This window comes from Vipera ursinii, assembly GCF_947247035.1.
Source record: "Vipera ursinii genome assembly, chromosome: 7".
Taxonomy (NCBI): Eukaryota; Metazoa; Chordata; class Lepidosauria; order Squamata; family Viperidae; genus Vipera; species Vipera ursinii.
Genome location: NC_139521.1, coordinates 32279072 through 32305108, shown reverse-complemented (window position 1 = coordinate 32305108; position 26037 = coordinate 32279072). Strand labels below are relative to the sequence as shown.

Sequence of the window (26037 nt, the reverse complement as noted above, 5' to 3'; positions counted from 1 at the left end):
ACTCAGTAACAGAAATTTTGGGTTTAATTGTAGTTGTAAGTCAAGGACTACCTGTATGTTGAAGGCTTATTCTATCAATGGATAGTCTTCTGTTTTCATACACAGTTTCAAACTTTTATTAAAGTGGGACACCCTTGAAGCTTTATACCCTAGCAAGCATCAGAAAAATTTGTTAGTTCAGTTTCAATGTCTGATAATCAGTTCTAGATGGACAAGAAACTGGTGGTCTGGAATTAAAGTTATACATAGTGTGGGTATGGGCCTATGTTTTAAATGGAAAATACCACTAAAACACTGATATTCCTCATGCTTAAATTTGTTTATATTTAAGCCACGATCTTTTATCTTGCTTGTTTTAAACTTTTTAATGGAACTACAGTATTTCACAGTTGAAGATACAGATTAATAAATAAAAAACACTAGCAAGATTGTTATATTTTTTCCTGCTAAACAATTTATTTTAATACAAAAATTGCCTCATGAATACTTTTAATGCTTCTGATGTATATCTGATATAGCCAAATTTAAATAATTTAATCTTAAACAGAATTGAAAAATACAACCATAATAGAAATAGAAATAAAGAAGACTATGTATTACACAATTGTAGATTCTTTAATGTACTCTTAAACTTGAATGACCTCTGAAACTGACCTATAAAAATGGATATAGTTTGCCCTGATCAAAACTGTAGCTAATCATTTCCATATATGTAGTTTGTGGGCAAAATAGAGAAATAAACCTCTTTTCCTGGACAATGAGCAGAAGAAATATGGAGATCCTCCATTTAGGCCTTTTAGAATCTCAAAAATGTAGCATCCTCAAAAGAAGGCAATTCATTGAGCATGTAAATATCACAATCAAAGGAATTGTGCTTCATGACAAGAAAGTCCTCTTCTTTTGCCAAGACCTTTTATTGTTTATTATATGTGTCTCTTGATACCTAGCTAAATACAATTCTTTAAGATGTCTGCATGTTGATTTTTATCCTCTGAAACAATCAGTAACAAATATGCTCCATTTGTTCAATTATATCTTATATGTGGGTCAGGCTAGAGTTCTGCATAACAGGTATTTGAAAATAAGCTTGAAAGGACACACCACAACAGGATTCATGAATACAGTTGCAACAGTAATAATGGCCTTGCACTGTCATCATCACCAGTGCCTAATGATCTGCTTCCTTCTCAATTGATGCACCAAACTTAGCACATAAGAATATGGTGCCATTCTGTTTCTCTTTTCTTCACTTTGGTTCACCCTGCTTCATCTCCCACACAGACAGCTATCCTTTTGGAAAAACAAATAGCACCGTGGATATGTTTCATTGAACAATGGGTAAGCATGTTCCCAATGCTGGAAAAGAAGCATGGTTGTTCCATGATCATATTAATTTGTGTGAAAGCTTTAACCATGCACAATGCAACAATACATATAGTGCTACTAGACTGCAAATTGCTATACAAAGTGAGAACTTCTATTTCTTTTTAATGTTTAATGTTTAATTTCCTCTTTGCCTCATTTTCAATTAGATGCTCTGTTTGTATGCAGAATGCCACATATTACCAAGCCCCCCAAATCCCATGTCTCCAATTTAGGGAAAGGTAGTCCTTTGAGGTGTTCTCCACTAATAGTGCTTTAAACATCAAGTTGTTTATTGAGCTACACTGATTTTCATGTATATGCAGGCAATTCAAATGGTAATCTGGCCATAGGGAAATCCTAATTTCTTTAAACTACAAAAGAGCAGCTATTTGTTTTCATTCCAGTTCTTTATTGCATTGGGAAGCAAGATCATTACTGATCACAAAGACATGCTTTGTTCAGAAAAAAAATGCAGGCATGCCAGTCAGCATGCCTCTATTCTGTGCTAACCTTCCTGGAATGTTTGGTAGCCATTTGGTTTAAAAAAATGAAAATGAAATGTTAACAGCTGAGAGTTAACTGTTAAACAGTATTAAAATAAACTGATGCATTTAAAGTCTGGGCAGGATTACAGTCTTATACTTTGCCAGCCACCATGACTGTAGTACCATATAATCAGTGCACCCAAGTCCCACTGATGCATGTATTATATTTGGTGCATTCTGTTATTTGATTTTTGAAGTGCCTCTAATTGTAAATTGCACAAATATATATGTTTTTATTTAGGCTATAAAATATCAGATTTATCTCTTTATCAGAAATAAAATACAATACAATAATTCCCAGGTTACTTCATACAATATGCCTACTGAACCATGATTGCATATTTACTGAAAAATATTAACAGTCAGATACTATTTTTTGTCTTTTATTCTGCACAGTTTTATCTTTCTCTATGTGTATGGGATACTTATACAAATGATTGCTTTTGGAATAGAATAGAAATTGGAAGGGACCTTGGAGGTATTCTAGTCCAGCCCCCTGCTCAAGCAGGAGAACCCATTCCATCTCAGACAAGTGACTGTCTAGCCCAGAAGCCTCTAACCTTTTGAGCACCAGGGACCGGTTCTATGGAGAAAGATTTTTCCATGGACCAGGGGTTGGGGACTCCTGGTCTAGCCTCTTTAAAAATCTCCAGTGATGGAGTGCCCACGATTTCTGGGGGCAAGCTATTCCACTGGTTAATTGTCCTCACTGTCAAGAAGTTATATTGTATTATATCGGGCATAATTATTTAATGTTTTTTAACTTTTGTACTTTGTATTTTGATATTTATTGCCCTGTACACCGCCCTGTGTCCTTCGGGAGAAGGGCGGTATAAAAAGTTTCTCCTTAATTCCAGGTTGCTCCTCTCTTTGATCAGTTTCCAACCATTGTTTTTTGTCCTGCCCTCTCGTGCTTTGGTAAATAACCCCCTCTTCATTGTGGAAACCCCTCAAATACTGGAATACTGCTGTCATGACTCCCCTATTTCTTCTTTTCTTTAGACTAGCCAAACCCAAGTCCTGCAGCCGTTCTTCATATGTTTTAGTCTACAGGCCTTTGATCATCTTAGTTGCTCTTCTCTAAATTTTTTGCAAACTCTCAACATCTTTTTTGATATGGTGACCAAAATTGGCTGCAGTATGCCAGGTGTGGTCTTACTAGGATTTTATAAAGCAGTACTAATACCTCACGTGATCTTGATTCTATGCTTCTATTTATACAAGGATTGTATTAGCTTTTTTGGCTGCTGCTGCACACTGCTGGCTCATGGTTGTGATCATCCACTAGGACTCCAAGGTCCCTTTCATAATTACTGTTTTTAAGCCAGATCTTGCCCAATCTGTACTTGTACCTTTGATTTTTCCTGCCTAAATGTAAAACTTTGTTTTTCTCCACATTGAAACTCACTTTGTTGTATAGGGCCCATTGTTCAAGTTTGTTAAGATCTTTTTGGATCCTGAGTTTGTCTTCTGGAGTGTTGGCTACTCCTGCCACTTTGGTGTCATCTGCAAATTTGATGAGTTCCCCTTCAATTCCTTCATCTAAGTCACTGATGAAGATATTGAAGACTACTGGGCCTAAGACAGAACCTTGTGTTACCCCACTGCTTATTTCTCTCCATGTGTATGTAATGCCATTGAGGACTACTCGGTGAGTACAGTTTATCAGCCAGCTACAGATCCATCTGGTGGTGATGTTGTCTATTTCTAGTTTACCAAGGAATAGGTTGTGGTCTATTTTATCAAATGCCTTACTGAAGTCTAAGTATACTACGTCCACAATATTTCACTGGTCTATTAGTTTAGTCACTTTGTCAAAGAATGAAATAAGATTGGTTTGGCATGATCTGTTTTAACAAACCCATGCTGGCTACTAGTTATAACTTTGTTTCTAGTTGTTCGCAGATCTGTTTTTTGATTATCTTTTCTAGGATCTTCCCAGGTATTGATGTTAAACTGATTGGTCTGTAGTTTCCAGGGTCTTTTTTCTTTCTTGAAGATGGAAACCACATCAGCCCTTTTCCAATCCTCAGATACTTCCCCGGTGCTCCAGGATTTTTGAAAGATGTGGTGCAATGGTTCTGAGATAATATCTGCCAGCTTCTTCAGAACTCTAGGATGTCATCTGTCAGGCCCCGGTGATTTATATTCATCAAGGTTGGATAGGTGTTCTCTTACCATTTTCTGGCTTATTTTAATGTTTTGTTTCTAATTTGTCTTTTGCAGTGGTTTTTTTGGTATGTTGGGCTATAGTTTCTTTTTATGTGAAGACTGATGCAAAGAATGAGTTAAGCAGCTCTGCTTTGTCTCTATTGCCTATTATTTCCTTGCCATCTTTTCTCATTAGTGGACCTACAGTTTCCTTGGCTTTTTTGTTAATATATTGGAAGAAACTTTTTTTATTATCCATGATTTCTGTTGCAAGTCTTTGTTCCTTCTGAGCCTTTGCTTTCCTGACTTCATATTTGCATGTTCTGGCTGTCTGCTGATAATCGGCCTTAAGTTATGTGCCCCTCTTTCCATTTTTTGTATTTGTCCTTTTTATCTTTCAGTTTGTCAGAGAGATCTTTGTGCAGCCATGCTGGTTTCTTCTTGAATTTCTTGTTTTTCTTTTACAATGGTATTGTGCTGGTCTGGGCTTTTATGATCACATTTTTCAGAGTTTCCCATGCTTCTTGGGTTGTTTTCCCCTTTAGGATTTTCATCCATGGGATCTTTCCTAGGTTCTCTCTGGGTTGTTAAAGTCAGCTCTTTTGAAGTTCAAGACACTGGTTGGATTGTTTTCTGTTGCTAGTGTTTGCATTATATTAAATTCCAGTATGACATGGTCACTTTCACCCAAAGTTCCGGCAACTTCAACTCCCTCTATCACTTTTTCTCTATTAGTTAGAATTAAGTCCAGTATGGCTTTACGTCTAGTTCCCTCCTCCACCTTTTGGATGACAAAGTTGTCAGCTAGGTTGGTTAGGAATCTGTTTGATCTCCTGCTCGCTACAGAGTTTGTCTCCCAATTGATATCTGGATAGTTGAAGTCTCACATTACTACTGTGGTGTGCTTCCTGCATACATTTGTTAACTGGTTGGCAAAGAGTTCATCTATTTCTTCTGATTGGTTGGATGGCCTGTAATATACACCTATGGTAATGTCACTTTTTTTCTCCTTTATATTGACCCATATACATTCTGTAGAGATTTTATCTTGGATCATGCATTTCTGTAGATATGTAGTGTTCTCTTACATATAGTGCAACTCCGCCTCCTCTTTTTGTAGACCTGTTTCTTTTGAACAGTTTGTAACTATCCATCAGTCCATTCCATTCATGGGTTTCGTCCCACCAGGTTTCTGTTATGCCAACAATGTCATACCCTCCCTCGTGTACTATTGCTTCTAGTTTGCCCCGTTTGTTGCCCAAGCTTTGAGAATTTGTATATAAGCATTTAAGACTTTTATGCCTGTTCGTGGGCACGTTTCCTGCATCTCCTGATTGCTGTTTGGGTTCTTCTTTTTTCTTGTCTCTGTCTAGCTCACTGTTTGACTTGTTTTCTTGGGATTTATGATCTAGAGATTCTAAAGATTGGTCACCCTCCCTCTCAGATTCAGTTTAAAGCCCTCCTGATGAGTTGGGCCAATCTTTTTCCGAGTACATTTTCCCCTGTTTTTGTGAGGTGCAGCCCATCCCTTACCAAGAGTCCTTTGCATAGGAAATGCAGCCCATGATCCAAGAAAAAAAATGTAGAATATACATTTTGTATCCAATTGATTCTGTCTTTACTGTTATATCAATTCTTTATTTTGTAGTTGCTACCAATATATACACAGCAGCACAGGTGCACTGATGATAAATCACAAAACACTTATTTTTAAAAGTAAAATTGGATCTCTGATATATCCAAAACATGATAATATATTTTGTGTGAATATCTCTGCATTTTGCAGAATTTATAATCCACAATTAACTAGCTGATTTTGATATAATGTTGAGAATTATAGGCTTATAGAAATGAAGTCGTACTTGAAAATCATATACTATTGCCATACTAGGCAATTTGTGCCAATAACAGAAGCCCAACCAAGCTGCTGCGATATTTGCAACATTATAACAACTGTTTTGTTATCCAAAACATTTCTTGTTGTGTTGCAGAAGCAGCAATGCAATAATTACAAGCACGTGAATTAAATAGATGAAAATCATAAGGCTACTTTTATAGTGTGTTCTGTCAAATGCATTAGGAAAAATTGTACAAGAACAGAAAATCCATTAAGCAACTATAAACCAGCAGTGTGCTGCTAAGATTAGTGAGGCCAACAGAAATAAAGTCTAATTTGTAACTGATAAATTATCATCTATGCCACATAGTTTTATAAGAGAAAGACATATGAAGAAAAAGTGAAGAATCACTGTGGTATTTTTCACTGATGTTTTATATGATAATTAATGACTGAGATCAGGGATCAAAGTTTTATTTAGACACAAACTAGCTTTTAGAAAGGAATATTAAATGAATTCTTGGGAAGAATACTTTTTATATTGTGTTACTAATCAAAGACAACTTTCTTTTATATCAGGATGTAAAACACAGGATATCTACTCCTAAAAAAAACTACAACGAAAGTGCTGAAAGTCAGCACATTTTCAATTTTTCAGTACTGAAATAGAAAGCTATGTGTAAATCCTACATAATTCTTTGTTAGCTAACAAAACATAACAAAAAAAAAAGTCAGATTGCTAGGTTATTTTGCAGCCAAGTTTTATATTTCCTTACATATAGTATTTTTTTTCTTTTTCTTTTCTTTTTATAACATTAATATTAGGTATTCTATTATTGGCTAAAAATTAGAAAAAGCCAGTGAAAATTAACTCATTCAGCTAGAAATTGAAGACCGCAAGCAGTAAAAACAAATTTTCTCATATTATCTTCTGAAGCTAAACAGAAAATTTAGAAAATGTGAAATGAAATTCTTGCCCTTCCTACAGTGAGGGAACAAAATCAATTTATAACTTTTTTGAAATGTGTTTTTCTGGATTTTTTGTTGTTATTCTGTCTCTCACTGTTAAAATAAACCTACCATTAAAATTATAGGCTGATCATTTCTTTGTGAGTGGACAAACATACAAAATCAGCCGGGGATCAAATACTTTTTTCCCTCACTGTATCTGGGACAAGCTATTTACAAAGGCTGTTTACATTATATACTTGCTGTCTTTTTTCTTTTTTAAAAGCATATTTCTTTACAAAGATGTATTTTGCAGAAACAAGCTTCAATAAACAATATTCAATTTCAGAGAGACTCATACTTTTTATGTCCAGTACTGAGAATTCTCGGTTAACATACCAATTGTGCAGTGCTCGCCATTCCAGCCTTGGTTACATTCACACTTTCCATCTTTACAAGTTCCATGTTCAGCACACCGAGGATGGCATGCTCTTTGATTGCAAGATGCTCCAGCCCAACCTTCTTCACATCGACACGTTCCACCCATGCAGACACCGTGAGCACCACAGTCAACAGAGCAGATTTCTGAGTCAGAAATAAAGAACGTGGTAGATGAAAGGAGAAGGCAGAAAGCAGAAGGAAAAAGAGGACGGTAATTAGTTAAGCTCCAAAATCCAGCTATATGAACTCTTTGAAAATTATATCAAGCAATTTATTTCAAGTGATTCAGAAGTTATATCTTTCCTACTACTTGATTATTTATTCAGCAGATTTAGTGGTATCTCTCTACTGATTTCGTCACTTAGCTTAGACTTCTCTTGATATGTGACCATTTTTTATCACATATTGCTTATGAATAGCTTGAAATTATGCACTATAAATTTAGGAGTCTTTGGTAGATTATTTTCAGTAAACAGTGTCACATGTTCTGAAAAATAGGGATTATAATGCAAAGATATGTTAAAACACTACAATGTTGAGTTAATATTTGACTAAATACCATACAATGTGGATTCATCAGATTTTAGAATCATACACGTATACTGTATACCTTTTGCTTAATTTCAGTTAACTCAACCACTTTTGAGAGTTAAGTTACACTATCAGTGGTAAATTCCACATAGTCATTTTGCTTAAGATATACGGGGCTTTCTGACCCTCCTTTTTAAAAACAGCTTTGGTTGTATTTTTTTAAAAAAATGTATAGTATTTATCATCTCAAAACTGTTAACAATGAAGACTTTGTATAGGCAATATACAGAGTAGAAAAATAATGTTTCAGAAATGTATCTTCTTTTTCATTTAAAAAACACTAATGTCCTGCACTGTATCATTGTGGCAAGAATTTTTTTCTTATGAGGGGTTTTTATCTGAGATTGGCATGAAAGTTATATTCATATAGCAACCTTTCTTTTGATTATAGTTATAAGCTGTGATTTTTCTTGGCATTTTTGTATGTTGAAGTTCTATTTACTTTAGGCCTTATTACAATTACTGATCAATAGAACCATTTCAAACAATGAAGTCTTAGTTGTATGTTAATGACCATTATATTATGATAAATGTTTATTATTTGAAAATTTGCTTTTGAGCACAGTTTTATGTCTTAAGAGTGGACAGAAGAGAAGGCTATGTAAGGGTGATTAACTTAAATTTCACTGTGAAAATCCATGAAAATCCAACTAACTGCTTTAACAATAAGGCACACATAATTATATTATTTTGTAAAATGTAAAAAAACTGCCTGTTTTTTTCTTTCTTTTGTTTCCATGAAAAATATGATCTAACATAACTGAAGGACACAGTTGAAGTCTCCTGGAACAATTTCTTGTTTATAAACCAGAACACCAATCCTAAAAAGGAATTATTTGTGATAAGATATTGAGGTGTAAAAAACATAAAAGTCTGAAAAAGATTCATTCACCAAGACCTGGGGTGTCAAACTGCCGGCCCATGGGCCGGATGTGTCATGCTGAAGCCACGCCCACCCCATTGCCAGCAATGGCAAAAACGTTCCGATATGTTGCACGATGTCACGTGATGTCGCGAGTTTGACATGTCTGACCTAGACTACTTTATCTATTTCAAAGTACTATAGAACATCAAATGTACAATTAAGTATGTTGACAGTATATGTGTCAGAATGAATATTGACCTGCAAAGCTTTTCTCCTATCATGTTTTATGTTATGAATTGGAATTTTTTTGTTATAAGATGTTTGGATAGATTAACTTCTGAATATCCTTGTTTTCCAAAGACGTGCCTTTTCTCCTCAGTCTAATCAATTTTTCATTAAAGAGAAGGTGTTTATCAGCTTTTAGCAGATCTGCTTTAAAGCAAGGTGTGCCAGTCTTTGTAATGAGCTTATTAATTAGGGTTAATTTAGAAAAACTGGAATTGGAGAGCTAATTAATGGACAACCACTAAGGAAAAGGGAACAAAATAGCTTATACTTTTCTCCTTTGAGATATTAACAATTATTCTAAACTGAAATATCTTCATTTGATTGGATGCAAATAATTTCAAATATAATTCTTAATGTTTTGAAAAGCTATTAGCAACCTTTAATTAATTTCAAAAGTAGTTTAATTTCCTAGTTGATGGAATATGAATAAATGTACGCTGGCTTCCAAGTTATGAATGCCTGAGATGAAACTGAGCTTTGATTAAATTTGGGGTTAGGGTTAATACATTATAACATTATAATAATACATTATTATTACAGTGGTTCTCCTCCTACCTCCTGGGCCGCTCGCAGTCGGTGTTGACGGGAGGGCAGAGGTCCGCCCCGAGGCCTCTCGTTTGTGGAGTTCCTCAGGGGTCGGTCCTCTCTCCCCTCTTGTTCAACATCTATATGAAGCCGCTGGGTGAGCTCATTCGTGGTTTCGGGGTGGGGTATCATTTTCTTTCCACCCCGAACCAACCCAGTGATGCCCTCGATGTGATGTCCCGTTGCCTGGAAGTGGTCCGGGTTTGGATGGGGAGAAACAGGCTTCGTCTCAATCCTGCCAAGACTGAGTGGCTGTGCATACCGGCATCTCAGACTAACCAATCTTTTCCATCATTAACTATGGGGGGTGAGGTGTTACCCCCCGTTGATAGGGCCTGCAACTTGGGTGTCCTCCTGGATTCACGGCTCAGTTTGGAAGATCATATAGGAGCCGTGGCCAGGAGGGCTTTTACCCAGGTTCGCCTGGTGTGCCAGTTATGGCCCTATCTGGACCGAGAGGCCCTACGCACAGTCACCCATGCGCTCGTGACCTCCCGGCTAGACTACTGCAATGCTCTCTACATGAGGCTGCCCCTGAGGTCCACTCGGAGGCTTCAGCTGGTGCAGAATGCAGCTGCGTGAGTTGTGATAGGAGTCTCCCGATACTCCCATGTAACACCTCTTCTCCACGAGCTGCATTGGCTTCCAGTTGCCCTCCGGGTGAGATTCAAGGTGATGACCTATAAAGCCCTAAATGGCATGGGCCCGGATTATCTAAGGGAGCACCTGCTGCCAGCGTCAATTTCCCATCGTCCTGTGCGCTCCCACAGGGAGGGCCTCCTCAGGGTACCGCCGGACAAGGATTGCTGATGGGCGATTCACAAGGGGAGGGCGTTCTCTGTGGGTGCGCCTGCCCTATGGAACCAACTGCCTGTGGAACTCCGGACTGCCCCCGACCTTCGTTCATTTCGCCAGGACCTAAAAACCTGGCTCTTTGAGCTATCTGGTCTGGACTGAGGGGTTTAATGTTTTTAAATTGTGATTTAATTTTTCCGGCTAGACTTAATTTATTTTAATTTTATATTGGATTGTTTTTAAATTTTGCCTTGTAAACTGCCCTGAGTCCTTTGGGAATAGGGCGGTATATAAACCGAATAAATAAATAAATAAATGAATAAATAAATAAATAAATAAATAAATAAATAACAAGCAGGTATTAAGCCCTTATTGTTAACAGGGAATGCTGTTAACAGTATTGAAATGGATATGACTAAGATTGGTAACTCAAACTACTTTTTATCTTTCTAAAGAATGCAAAGGTGGCAGAGATCAATACTTACTGGCCCGTCTAATGACTATGGGATATGAAAAATTTTGACGTGGAATGTCATGAGTATAAAATTTTGAAGAGCATAAATTAACAAGCCACTATCAATGGAAGGAAAACTGATATGTATCTGTGATGCTATGAAAAAGGGAAAGGATATAATAGATCCTTCAATAAAACCAAGGTGATCTGATCATGTGGAGCGGAACTGATGAACACATACATGGAAAGTGGGATCAAGATCATATGATGCCTTCTGTGCTTACTGTTTTCTTGCAGAACATCCCGAAACAAAACACTGAGTCAAAATATGTATTCATATTTCCTCTCTTCCCATATATTTTCTGAAAGCCTGAACATAGCTCAAGTTGTCTTTGAAATATATAGAATTAGGTTCCATAGGCTCTTATTTGCATTTCTGCCAATTTTATCATATGAAAGGGAACCTAGCAAATTTTCTTCATGTTCAGTTCCCGCACATTGACTTTAGTTGGTGGAATTGACAAGGAGAGCAGCTTATGTTAAGATAGTTTAATATGAAAACATTTAAGTGTACATTATAACATCAATTCAACTGATGCTATTGATGATTTAGCATAGATACAAAGTACCATAATAGCTAAACATTTTAAATGGTTGGTCATTGATACAATACTATTTTGGCTGCAGTACTCAGAGCAATTTTCAGAGGATCTGAAATGGATATGGAGGTACTACAGATTGTATGTTACAAGTTAAAATTAACAACAATTAATGCAAACTGTAAATAAATTAACTGTAGTCTTAGAAACTGTGTTTATGGAAAATATTTTTTTTTATTTTTTATGTCTTGCCAATATTTACACTGATAGTAGACTTTAGTGTAACTCATAAATTAATCAAATCAGCACTGCAGAATCTTGGAAGTTTTTAATATTATTAGCACAAAATAATTTCCCCCAAATTCTTACCATTAGAGCAATCAGGGCCAGTCCAATTAGGATCACAATTACAAGTGCCACTTTCTTGCAGATATGTGCCATGGCCAGAGCATTGGTCCGGACACATTGTCTTCAATATTTCACAGTTGTTACCACCCCAACCTGGATTACAATGACACTCTCCATGGATACATACACCATGATTTGAACAAACTGGATCTAAACAATCAGCTGGGGGAAAAAAGTTAGCATCTGTAAGTTTTACTATTTTGGCTCAAACGCATCCTCAGAGATAATATCAGGATAACATAATGCAAAGCTATATGTTGTAACAATTAGGAGGCCTGGAACAATACAGATGTATCTCTGTCATTGAATATATAACAGGATAGAGAGTTAAATACACAAGATGGTCAATAAATAAAATCTTTAAATAAAATGGAAAGTTAGTAACTTAGTATCATATTGAACTTGTCCTCTTCAATTCTCTTTCATGTCCCCATTATATGATTCATTTACGATATCTGCAAGACCTATGCCTAGAGAGTAAAGTGCAATTTACATAGAAGCCGATTCTATTGTCTTTTGTGCTGAAACTCATCTACAGAGAGAAAGCATCTTCCAGTTGAATAATTCTTTGGTGATGGAAAGGCTGAGGAGGAACTAAATTTAAGAAAGAAAATAGATGAAAAGAAAGAAAGGTTTGAAAAACCTTCCATCTGTATAGTGATACAAAGTCAGATTATTAAAGAAGATATTTATTTTGGAATTAAAAATTGGTCAGAACAGGTAGTCCTTGTTTAGCGACTACAACTGGGACCCAAAACCAGTGCCTAAGCAAATTGACCAAGATTTTGCTTCCTGGTTTGAAACTAAAAATACTGCTTTAGTTGTGTATTTCCTACTGTGTACCTGCTTACTGTCTGTAATGGTGATCATGTGACTGAGGGACTGCACTGTCATATCTTTGGATAGTTGCTAAATGACTACCCAAAGTTAGTAACCAAGTACTAGTGTAATGGTAACTTGACACTAATCATCATTCTTTTCTAATATCACCTATCTCTAATAAAAAAAGGATTGTAACTGTAAGTTTCAATTTCTGCAATTTTACCTTTGCAAATTAAATACATGTACAGGTGAAACTCGAAAAATTAGAATATCATGCAAAAGTTCACTTATTTCAGTAATGCAACTTAAAAGGGGAAACTAATATATGAGATAGACTCATTACATGCAAAGCAAGATAGTTCAAGCCTTGATTTGTCATAATTGTGATGATTATGGTGTACAGCTCATGAAAAACTCAAATCCACAATCTCAGAAAATTAGAATATTACATGCAATCAATAAAACAAGGAGTGTACATAGAACAATATCGGACCTCTGAAAAGTATAAGCATGCATATGTACTCAGTACTTGGTTTGGGCCCCTTTTGCAGCAATTACTGCCTCAATATGGTGTGGCATGGAAGCTATCAGCCCCTTTTGCAGCAATTACTGCCTCAATATGGTGTGGCATGGAAGCTATCAGCCTATGGTCAGGTCAGGCGAGCTTGCTGGCCAATCAAGCACAGTAATCCCACGGTCATTGAACCAGGTTTTGGTGCTTTTGGCAGTGTGGGCACGTGCCAAGTCCTGCTGGAAAATGAAGTCAGCATCCCCATAAAGCTCGTCTGCGGAAGGAAGCATGAAGTGCTCCAAAATCTCCTGGTAGACGGCTGTGTTGACCCTGGACTTAATGAAGCACAGTGGACCAACACCAGCAGATGACATGGCTCCCCAAATCAACACAGACTGTGGAAACTTCACACTGGACTTCAAGCATCTTGCAGTGTGTGCCTCTCCATTCTTCCTCCAGACTCTGGGTCCTTGGTTTTCAAATGAGATGCAAAAGTTGCTCTCATCAGAAAAGAGGAATTTGGACCACTGAGCAACAGACCAGGTCTGTTTTTCTTTACCCAGGTAAGATGCTTCTGACGTTGTTTGTTGTTCAGGAGCGGCTTGACAAGAGGAATACGACATTTGAAGCCCAAGTCCAGGATCCGTCTGTGTGTGGTGGCTCTTGATGCACTGACTCCAGCCTTAGTCCACTCCTTGTGAAAGTCCCCAACACTTTTGAATGGCCTTTTCCTGATAATCCTCTCCAGGCTGCGGTCATCCCTGCTGCTTGTGCACCTTTTTCTTCCACACTTTTCCCTTCCACATAACTTTCTATTAATGTGCTTTGATACAGCACTTTGGGAACATCCAACTTCTTTTGCAATTACCTTTTGAGGCTTTCCCTCCTTATGGAGGGTGTCAATGGTTTTCTGCATAACTGTCAGGTCAGCAGTCTTCCCCATGATTGTGATTCCTACTGAATCAGACTGAGAGACCATTTAAAGGCTCAGGAACCCTTTGCAGGTGTTATGGCTTAATTAGCTGATTAGAGTGGGACACTTTGAGCCTAAATATTGCACCTTTTCATAATATTCTAATTTTCTGAGATTATGGATTTGGGGTTTTCATGAGCAGTACGCCCTAATCATCACAATTATGACAAATCATGGCTTGAACTATCTTGCTTTGCATGTAATGAGTCTATCTCATATATTAGTTTCCCCTTTTAAGTTGCATTACTGAAATAAATGAACTTTTGTACGATATTCTAATTTTTAGAGTTTCACCTGTATATTTAGCAATGTTCTAAATAGATGTGTTTCTTCAGTGTTATAGTTTCTATCACTTGGGGTGAGATGCTCCTGAACTAAGGAAATTGATTGCTAAAGTATGCATTATGTAATTTAGAAAAAAAAACAGTTCATCTTATAAAAAGAGCAAAAAGAAATAGAATAGCAAATTGAGTGGTGGGATTCAAATATGTGAACAACTGGCTCTCTGTGTGGATGCCACTTCTGGAAGTCCGTTCTGGGCCTGGGCCTCCAAGGCCCAGAACAGACTTCCGGAAGCGGCACCCACGTACTTCCGGTGGGCCATTCTGGGCTTTGCAAAAAAGGGCTAGGTCTTCAGCTGGTTCATTGAACTCAACAAAAATCTGCTGAACCGATGCGAACTGGCTGAATCTCACCACTGAGCAAATCGCTGCCCATATCAGTAGTATGATTATGTCCATCTGACCCTTCACCTTATGTTAATTAGGCAAGTAAAAGATTACGCACCCTAAATTATACCCCAAACCCCACTTCTTGAACTGTTATCTGATTTTCTTTGGTTTCAGGTTTAGTTGTATTAATTAACCTGCCATTTTTAAAAATGTAGTTGCTTGCTTACCACTACATTCCTACAGTTCTGAGTTAACCAAAATTAATTATGCATCCCAGCAGAGCCCTGTCTGAAATGTTTTAGAACTGAATCTGCAAAAATCTTTACTTTTTGTATTTTATTTGCTAATCAGAGGAAAATATATATAAACTAAGCAAATATTATCTACATCAAATTAAAAATAATGAAAAACACATAACTCAACTATATAGGAAATAAAAAAAAGAATTGTTTGAGTACAGAACTGTTAATAAACTACATATAAGTCATTCTGTGGCTGTTGTCTCGCAGTGCCTGGAGACTGTGGGGGCCTGGATGTGGGACAACAGGCTTTGACTGAATCCTGTTAAGACAGAATGGCTGTGGGTACATGGACCTCTGGGATCTGGGATTTTGTCATCTTTGACTCTTGATGGGGTGGCACTGCCTGAGAAAGTCCCAGTCTACAACTTGGGGGTTCTCCTGGACTTGCAACTCCTGTTTGAGGAACAGGTGGCAGACACAGCTAGGAAAGCCTTTGCACAACTTTGTGTTGTGTATCAGTTGCAGCCCTTCCTGGATCAGGATTCCCTGTGCTCAGTTGTTCTGTCCCTAGTCATCTCACGGCTGGACTATTGTAATGTACTCTACATGGGGCTACCCTTGAAGAGCATTTGGAAGTTACTGCTAATACAGGGCAGCACAAGTAGTTTTGGTGGCCCCAAGAATGGCCCCTGTAATACCACTGCTCCACAAGCTGTATTAGTTATCAGGTGCACTGCTTCTGGGTGCAATTCAGTTGAAGGCCTTCATGGCATGGGTCCAGATTACTTGAGGGACCATCTCACCCCAGTGGGATTAGCCTGTACCACTCCTGCCAGAAGATGAGGCATGCTGCAGGTCCTGTCAACTTGATTATTCTGGCTGGTGGGGGCCAGGAAGAGGGCCTTCTCTGCTGTTGCTCCTGCTGTCTGGAACATCTTGCCTACCCTCTGCAACTTCCACTTGCTTGTCAACCCCTTTGCAGCATAGCCATGTAGTGACGGCTATAGATAGTTGTGGGCAACCCTAAATCAGCCTTAAGACTGCATGTTACTGAGTGATAAATTTACATGCTGTAACTGCAATATCTGAAATGACGAATATGGCAAAGGCTTTGAAGCAGAGTGAATCACAGTGTTTAACACACTCAGTTCCTTTTTCACTGTTTAAGATTAGGCAGCATAAATATTTTAGGATGTTCTGAGCCCATACTGGGTAATTTTCTGAGTCCTTGGATGGTGCAGCAGAGAAGACAATGTCCACCTCTCATGAAATATCTAATAGACTCTGGGAACAAGGAGAAAGGACCCTGACAGTTACGGAAAGGATTCCTAAGAGGGGAAAATGTGAGAAAGGACTAATTTACTCTGTCTTAATTATGCTAGGTATAGGTTGAGGTAGAGAACTACTTTGATCGGCTTTCAAGTTCTGTTATAAATAGGTAATGGTAAAGGTTCCCCCGCACATGTGTGCTAGTCGTTTCCGACTCTAGGGGCTGGTGCTCATCTCCGTTTCAAAGCCAAAGAGCCAGCGCTTGTCCGAGGACGTCTCCATGGTCATGTGGCCGGCATGACTAGACGCCAGAGGCGCACGGAACGCTGTTACCTTCCCACCGCAGTGGTCCCTGTTTTTCTACTTGCATTTTTACGTGCTTTCGAACTGCTAGGTTGGCAGAAGCTGGGACAAGTAACAGGCGCTCACTCTGCTACGCGGCACTCAGGATTCGACCCGCCAAACTGCCGACCTTCTGATCGACAAGCTCAGCGTCCTAACCCACTGAGCCACCGTGTCCCTTCTGTTATAAATACATACTAGCAATAAAGATATTTCTGGAAATTCAAGTGGCTCTCTTTTGCCGAGTTTGCTTGACGAGCTTGATACTCTCAAAGGAGAGAAGCTTGTTTCTGCAATGTTGATTCTGAATTTAAAGAACAGGGCACTTTACTTTTAGATCCCAGTTGTGGCATACTATTTTTAATACCCTCTTATTCATTTCTTATCCTTTAAGCATCTTTGAATATTAATAGAACAATGCAGTCATTTAATTTATATTGTTTATAACTAATATTCTATTAGATATTTATTTTGTCTGCTGTGTAAATTAATATTCTCCATGGAGTGGGGGAAGGACAAAGTTGTTGCTTTCCTTTTCCAAGTATCACAATATGTCTTTGCTGATGTTAGGGAGAATTTGGCTATGTGTAGGCAAAAAAAGAAAGAAAGAAAGAAAGAAAGAAATGCAAAAAGACAAGAGAAATTAACCCAACCTAGAAATGTACTTGTCCGATCCCAAAAAGCAGGCAGGCTATGGGTTGACCTGCAGCCTATTTAGGAAATAAATGAGTTGCACAGCTCTATCTTTCTTAATTCCCTTTAATGTGCTTTAGATGATGGGATTTAATTTAGCAATTTGACTCAATAAAACGTTACACTTGTAGGGTCAATGGTCTGAAAATTTAATTCCAGAGACTTAATTGTATTACTTTGTGTGTGCTGATCAATAAAATCAATTTGATTGAGAGTGGAAAGTTGTGCTTTCTCCCTCTAAATAAATCCAGTAAAAATGACCACACTTTTTTTCTCCATTAGAAAGAGTTTTGAAATTATTCAACTGTACAACTGTAGTGTTAATACTTTTAAATCAGTCATTTCAGTTGTTCAGTTAACAGAGAAGATTAAAAAATGTATTTTTTTAAAAAAATCTGTATTTTATCAAGAATTTAGTTTTTTTCTACTTTCAGTGCTCTTAAAACAGATTAACTTGCACTTATAGATCAATAAAGCAATTAAAATTCACTGTTCTAGAAATATATTCTAAGGTCTGTATTTAACATGCTTGAAAGATTATATGTATGAATGAAACACACAGAAATACTTGTTTCTGTCGAAATTAAAACATCATGGTATCTACTTAATGTTATCTTATGCTTAGATCAATACTATGCTGTAATGGAATATAGTGTGTAGCATAATAGTTCAATCCTAAGTCAACATTTGCTTATTTACCTTCTTCACAGTTTTCTCCTTTGTATCCAGAGTTGCAGGCACAAGAGCCCATAATACAAATCCCACGACCTCCACATTGAGGGTCAATGCACTGGGTGGTAGGCACATCACACTCCGTACCCTTCCAACCACTATAGCATAAACAACGTCCTTTGGAGTACTGCCCATTGCCACTACACAATACTGGGCAGGCTGCTGTGAAATAAAACATGACATAAAACTTAACATAATTCTTTTCAATCAAGCTTTAGAGACAGAGGTACATCTTGACAAGTTGTACTTCGAAACCTTTTTTTCTTGCTTCTTAGTAACTACTTGTTTTTTTCTGCTTCTTATTTGAACTTATTTAAGAAAGAATTCAGTTTATATACCTCTTGAACAATCGGGGCCAAGAAAGCCAGCAAAACAATGGCATGATCCTGAAACACATTCTCCGTTTCCATGGCAATTTCGAGGGCATTCAACCACAGACTCTGAAAGTTACCAAAAGAAGAAAATTCTAACAGGCAGCAATCAATGCACTGAATAAAGCAGCAAAAAACCCTCTTCAGTAAATTAACATACCCTTAGAAATCCTATACCTAATGTATGTATGCCTTAAAGAGAATAAATAAAAATAGTAAAATAAAAATCTGAACATATTTGAATAAAATTTTACAAGCTTTATATGTCATTTTTAAAATTATATTTCATATCTTCTGTCTGTAATTAGCATGGAATTGCATTTCTTGTTTAATAATTATGTATAGTTAAAAAGGTTATGTTAGAAAGTTTGAAGCTTATTAGTTCTGAGATACTCAAAATGTCAATTCTTAAAGAATATTGTGAATACTCTACTTACCTATAACAATTGTATTAAAAGACACTTGTTCTGCATTTTTTCCATCGTTGTAAAAAGCCAGATGCCAGATCCCAGCATCCAAATACTGAATGAACCCTGCTTCATGAAGGCTAACAGATCTTGTCAGTCTACCTGCTCTCTCTGTCTCAAGAAGATTACGCTGCTCCTTTGCAATCAATCGGCTTCCGTCCAAAAGTTCTACAAAATCATACTGCAAGGGAAAAAAATGAATCACATGCTACCTTATGTATCGATGCATTATGGAATTAATTTTTAAAACTATAGTTATATTGTTCTCAGTGATATGTACGGTATATCATTTTTAAAATATGTAGAAATGAGACATGTTTTTGCTTTAACTATTGACAAAATATGTAACACACAACTTGAGTAGAATCTTACAAAATAACCTGGAAGAATTCTTTAAAAAAGCATATATTCAAGGCTCATATTGATTTATATTTTGCTAAAGATAAACAACAATTTTAATATTTGGATACAACTAAGAATATAAAAATAGGGAACACATGGATGCTGTGAATTAATAGTTTGAACAATCCATTGTCAAAAGCTTGGTGATTGTATATTTCTGTCTTAAAATCACAAGAAAAAATGTAAATAAGAAAGTTGTTTTGTCAGTTTAAATACCATACTGCTGTCAGAAGCACCTGTTTTTTTAAAGAAACAAATTGATTATGAAAGGTTTACTGCAACATCAACTCTTCCAAAAGTATTACAGAAAATTAAACAAAGTTTCTTTGTTAATTATTCACATATTTCTGCAAATTGTGAAAAAAGAGATGAAGCCTTTCAAAGCCTATGAAATTATATTACCTTGCCTGGATAAAGCTATTTTTTACACTTGTCTGCAGTGTGAAAAAATGTAATAAAATGTAATAATATAATGCATAGAAATCAGGGATGAGCATGAAGGGCATAGTTCGCTAGCATTGTACAATTCATATATTTGTGTAAATTACTAACAAAGAATTAAAGGGAAACTGGAATTGTCCGGTGTGACTACTGCCTGTTCGATAGCCTTCAAGATAGGCTGAAAACAGGAAATAAAGATTTGCCCCATGTTTGGGGCCTAGCAAGGTAATCTAAATAGTTAACATTTGAAACATATCTTCCCTTGCAGAAAAAAAGCTAACAGAGTGAGAGAGACCTTGTGGCTTAGAGGCAAATAACACTGCCTCATATGCAATCAGCCCTGGTTCGAATCTCAGAAGGGTATAGCTGGCTGATGACGACTAAGGAGTCAGAAATGCATCCCAGTTTCCCTTTAATTCTTTGTTAGTAATTTACACAAATATATGAATTGTCCGGTGTGACTACTGCCTGTTCGATAGCCTTCAAGATAGGCTGAAAACAGGAAATAAAGATTTGCCCCATGTTTGGGGCCTAGCAAGGTAATCTAAATAGTTAACATTTGAAACATATCTTCCCTTGCAGAAAAAAAGCTAACAGAGTGAGAGAGACCTTGTGGCTTAGAGGCAAATAACACTGCCTCATATGCAATCAGCCCTGGTTCAAATCTCAGAAGGGTATAGCTGGCTGATGACGACTAAGGAGTCAGAAATGCATCCCAGTTTCCCTTTAATTCTTTGTTAGTAATTTACACACACATATATATATATGTATATCTTTGGTCATTCAGGTTTTTCCCCACGTAGAATTGGAGGTATCAGGGCAATGTTTTGACGAAATATATATAGTACATTTATACACGATACATAGCAAGTAGGCTATGTTGACCTAAATTATGTGATTAAAAATAAAAACAAAGCTTGGAATATTAAGAATAAAGTTTTATTTAAAAGGACATATTCAGAGACATTGTTCTTTCATTTTCAGGATATGTTTGGCACCCTGCTTATTAACAGTATGCATTTTTGTAATTTTATTTCTTGTCTCCATGTCTCATCACGTTTCATGGAAAAGAAGGATATGTCGTTGAAATTTAGACCCTATAATTATGATTTCATAAGAGGAAATTGATTTTAATCAGTAAAATCTTAAATGATTTTAGACCTGTATTTTAGAAAGATGTTTCCCTTCCAAATACTGTATACTTGGGTCTTGCTTCTACCTAGGTAAATGAAGGTCACTAGCCAAATTTATACTTTTTATGGAATGGGTATTTATTTATGCATGAGATTTATATGGCTACCTATTTTGTGGCACACAAATCTGATTGATGAGCACCAGTGCTAAAAAGACAAACAATAAAAAATAAATAGAAATATATGAAGGAGTAGATTAATGTACCTTTAAATAGCATTAAAATGTTTGTTTCAAATACTGTTAAGATGGTTGGTAATTTTAGCCTAAGTTTTTCACATGAGCATCAGATTGAGAGAAAATAAATTGTCTTTAAAGAGGAGTTATGTTTCAAGTAACTCTGAGCTACAGGCAGTTCGCTGATAGCTCAATGGATGTTCATGAAGGGAAAGATTGCTTGTTCTTGCTCAAATAGCATCCTGAGATTTTGCTTCCTATTCAGAACTGGCCACAAGCTGCAGCTTATTATCCACCTGCCATGACTGAAGCAGAAGCTTTAAACCATCAGGGAAGGTATTAGCCATTATTTATCATTTTGCTGATATCAGAGGTAAAAGGATTATAAGTTCACTAACCACTACAACTCTTTAGTCAGGGACTGCGGCTTTTAAAGCCAACTACCTTGCTTAAAAACAGTTATTTCTTTCAGTAGTTTTGCTTATGGTTTTCTGAACAGAAAGATTCTTTCTCAGTCTACTTACTCCTTTCACATCCCCGGTTATCAAAAGTAAGATTCCTATTGTTTAGTTTGGATGTTAGTTTATTAGTTTAGTTGACTGCGTCAGTGTCACCGCTGGGTTTCGTCATTGCTTTTTTGCCAGTATAGTCTGTATAGCTCAGATTTTTAAGTGAAAAGAAGGCAGCAGACATTAGAGAGAAACTTTGTAATAACAACCATTATATCTCAATACTCAATGAATGATTAACTAAGCCAGATCTTCACAGGATTTGTTTATAATTTATTTTATTTCTTTTTAGATGTGATTGTAAAGTAGCACTAGCCTGATTAATAAGTACAAAAACAACAACCCTGTTGACCCAGCAGTGAGCAGCATACATTGCTAAATTCTATATCAACATATATTTTTTTTCTTTTCTGTTTTTCATATGCTTTAATTTCATCATAATAATTTTCTTCCAGATCTTGACAGCAACACTGGAAATAACATGTATTAAGTTATAAGCATTCAATGAGCATTTGAACTATCTTAATAAAATAAAATTTGGAAATTTTTGTTGCAGAGTTAGTGTTGCTGGCTGATAGTTGCAGCAAATTATAATTTTTACAAACTCCTTATATGCATTAAGATTTTAGACAAGTGCCTCTCAGAGTCCATTCATTTTTGTTTCAAAGTACCAAAGTCATCTATTATTTTGCAGTTTCTTTAAACATATTGACTGCCTTGTTGCAGTAAAACCAACATTCTGAGAATGTGTCATATCAACTTAAAACTATCAGATTATTTTTTGAATGATCATCCACCATCAATTACTTCAAGCTGACTTATTTGTGATCTCTGAGAAAATAGAGCTGTGCAACTAAGATTGTTCTGAAACAGACATAAAATTCAGCTACATTTGGGAATAATGGTACAAACACACATACACAAATGCTGCAACAAATCACTTCTTTATAGCAAAATGAAAATGAAAATAAAGTAAATGCCAATCATAAAGGTTTTTGAAGGATGAAGTGAATAAATATGTTATTTCTAAAAATTGTAATCTGATCTCAAGTTCCTTCAATTTTTACTAAGAAATAATTGTAACGCTTTTTGTTAAAATACTTATTTTAAAAAAGAAACAATTCTGCACTTAATCAAGTTTATTTCATATTAAAGTATATCATCTATTTTATCTTATTTCTGAAAAAAATGTACATTATTTTTCTATGAACTAGGGAAGTGTATATTTGTGTGTGTGTGTGAGCTCACACGTTTGGGTATTCTGAATTATATTTTTAGAAGCATAAGTACACACTGTAAAATTACAGTTCAGAACGGCCAATATTATGACCTTGGCACAATATATGAAGACAAAAAAAAAACCAAACTATAACATTTTGAAACCCAAAATAATAACCATTTCCAAAGATGTGTGGTTCTGAATATTACTTTTATTAAAAACAACTCTTACTTGTGTATGTGAAGGTGGTAAACCTTTTCGGCCATATACTCCAATCAAAGCATCTTTCTGAAGGGAGATATTGAATTTTAGAAACTGTGGTTGATCAATAAAGACTTGTGACCGCCAGAAGATCCCAGGAGGAACATCTTGTGTTGCTCTTCGACCTATATCAAGTTCTCCAGAATCTATAGTGTTATTTTCCTGTGTAAATCCTAATTTACCTGAAAATATAAAGTATTAGCTTTTATTCATTTTTACAATACATTTAGACTAGTTTCAACTAAGCTACTAATCAGATCATTCAGTGAATGTTAAAGATTTGAAGGAATTACTAAAGAAAAAATAACAGATTAAAAAATGTAAATATTTTCAAACTCAAATCCTACAACTTCCACCTTTAATAAAGTGTAGGATGCATTGTATTTCGTTTTGTTAACTATTCATCTAAATTTTTATTTATTTTTATTGACTATTAACCTATGTTTAATTTTGTTAGGCAAAATATTAATTATATTTTTATAAAATATTAATTATATTTTTATATTTTTTTATAAAATTTATACACATAGACACAAACACACAGGCACACACACACACACACACAGAGAGAGAGACTAATTCTTATATAAACAGGTAAGTAAAGCAATTAGTAAAAATTTTAAGCCCTGTTTAACACTACAAAACATATAACAGTAAACATTTGTATATTAAGAAGGCTTCACCTTTCATTTAATGTATTTATCTGGACAAAAAAGAATTCACGTTTAGTTTATCTACACATATCTACACTCCAGAAGCTGTGAATGCTCCAACACTGAAAGCTTTTAAGAAACTGCCTGCTCTTCTTCTTCTTCTTCTTCTTCTTCTTCTTCTTCTTCTTCTTCTTCTTCTTCTTCTTCTTCTTCTTCTTCTTCTTCTTCTTCTTCTTCTTCTATTATTATTATTATTATTATTATTATTATTATTATTATTATTATTATTATTATTATTACATATATTGTGTAGAATAGTGCAAGAATAACAAACACATTCCAGAAATCAAAAAGAACATAGCACAAATAACTGTTATTCTGTAACCACAAAGCAGAACATTCTGAGATGATCATGTAAAGTAGCATTCTTATGTGTAATACACAAATATTGCATGTTTAGAATAGAAGTTTAATAAAGACAAAGCCTTTCATTTGTAAAATTCTTCTTGATCTTCAGTATTATGCTACATATGCAAATATGTTTTCAGATGTGCTATTTGAAATATTTCTACTCTCGTTTTTTATGTGTTTTATTTAATTAAATAGTCTCAAGTGCTGGTGGGAATAATAGGAGGTCTTTTCATATACTGTAAAACCAGTTTTGAATTGGAGTAGATAACAAAACATTCATACAATATAGGTTTATTTCACTGAATTTGGCAAACTATAACTTTCCAGTGTAGAGAAAAACATATTTTAAAAATGTATTTTTGTTGTTCCTGCAGATGCTGTCACAGTTATCGATAGCTTTTTGGGAGAAATAATTGGAAATAAGAAATATATTTGCATACATATATTTGTTATATTAAATATAGTAAATATACAGAAGAATTAATGCTAAAAGCAAAATTTTCCCACAAAGCCTGTGATGATTTTATTTAGAACAGACCAGAACAGAGTGTCAAATAACTAAGAAAGGAAACAACAAAGGAGGAGGGGTTGTGAGTGAAGACTTGGAGAAGTAGCATTTGTTCAATAATGCAATTCTGATCATTAACCACAGTCAATGTCCCCTTTTCAAATACAAGAATTCCATGCCTGCTTAAATTGCATTGCCATCTAATGCAGAACACTAGTGTTATTCCACAGTATTATTCCAATTAGCGAATGAGTGGGCAAAATCAGGGAGTGATTGCGTTCAAGGTACGTGATTCACTCCTACAAATGGAATGGGCAAGCTCCATTACTTTCATAACTCAAGGATTACCTGTAAAATATGCTTTCTTCTGAATTACCAGGCAAATCACAGAAAAATGAGAGGGTAAATCTGACAACCAATACCAACCTCTGTATATCAACAAGCATCCTGACCCAGAAAATGTTTCTAAATGCATGAAATATGCTAATAATCCATTATTCACTGCTACTTTGGTAGAATATTTAATTTTCTTTAAAATGAAACTCATTTTGCTAGACATTCCCAACGTCCCATTAAATAAGTAGCTGCCCTATCTCAGCCCATCTCTGAATGAATGCAGTCTTCCCTCTGCTCACTCCTAAGCCACTGCTCATGGCAAAGGGTAAGTACTATTCTTATGATAACATCTTATCATTCTACGTAAATGAGTAACTTACTGAAGTGGTCATACTAGGATGAGACTGGCTCACAGGACTTCAGAAAAATATGCCAAATAAAATGTCATGATGGCTCAGCTTGCTATCACTTCTAGTCCCCAAGCAGTGCCTTAGTGATGCTCGTGCTGGATAAGATTCTTGTGAATCTCTTAATTCCATATGGGTTTGCAAAGACTAAATTTTTATATATGTCTGGTTCACTTATTCAAATTTTAGTGATAATCATGCTCTGGAATGAAGTTCTGTGAAGTCTTTGAAGTAGTTTTCAATAGCAAAGGACAGCATATTCTTAATTTGGACTGGTTTATTGCGTTTGAGGTTGCATGTGTTTGAATATGTATGTACATGTGCATTTACCTTTCATTATTTTGTAGGCTACTGATACTTACAATTTTTTAAAAAAAGACATATTTCTTTCAATTTGTATCCCTCCAAGATCAATAATACCTGTCTGGCTATACAAGAAACAATTGACTCTATTGTTTTTAATGGGCATTACAAAGGTTTTAAAATATGTTTGGCTGTTTTTCTGAAAATTGGTTGACTGCTACTGGACAGAATGGATTGCTATCGTGTTTATTTTT

The 26037-nt window shown here is 35.8% G+C and overlaps 1 protein-coding gene across 3 annotated transcripts in view; it reads right to left on the bottom strand.

Moving 5' to 3' along the window:
• The window catches only part of TENM3 (teneurin transmembrane protein 3), a 229182-nt gene that overhangs the window by 91472 nt on the left and 111673 nt on the right, over positions 1-26037 (bottom strand). For all 3 annotated transcript variants that reach the window (XM_083367441.1, XM_083367442.1, XM_083367443.1), the window contains exons 5-10: positions 23136-23347; positions 18936-19146; positions 18466-18567; positions 18095-18289; positions 11834-12034; positions 7246-7431 (exon numbers count right to left, since the gene is read on the bottom strand). In XM_083367441.1, coding sequence (XP_083223567.1) covers positions 7246-7431; positions 11834-12034; positions 18095-18289; positions 18466-18567; positions 18936-19146; positions 23136-23347 — 1107 coding nt within the window. The remainder of the gene's footprint in view (positions 1-7245; positions 7432-11833; positions 12035-18094; positions 18290-18465; positions 18568-18935; positions 19147-23135; positions 23348-26037) is intronic.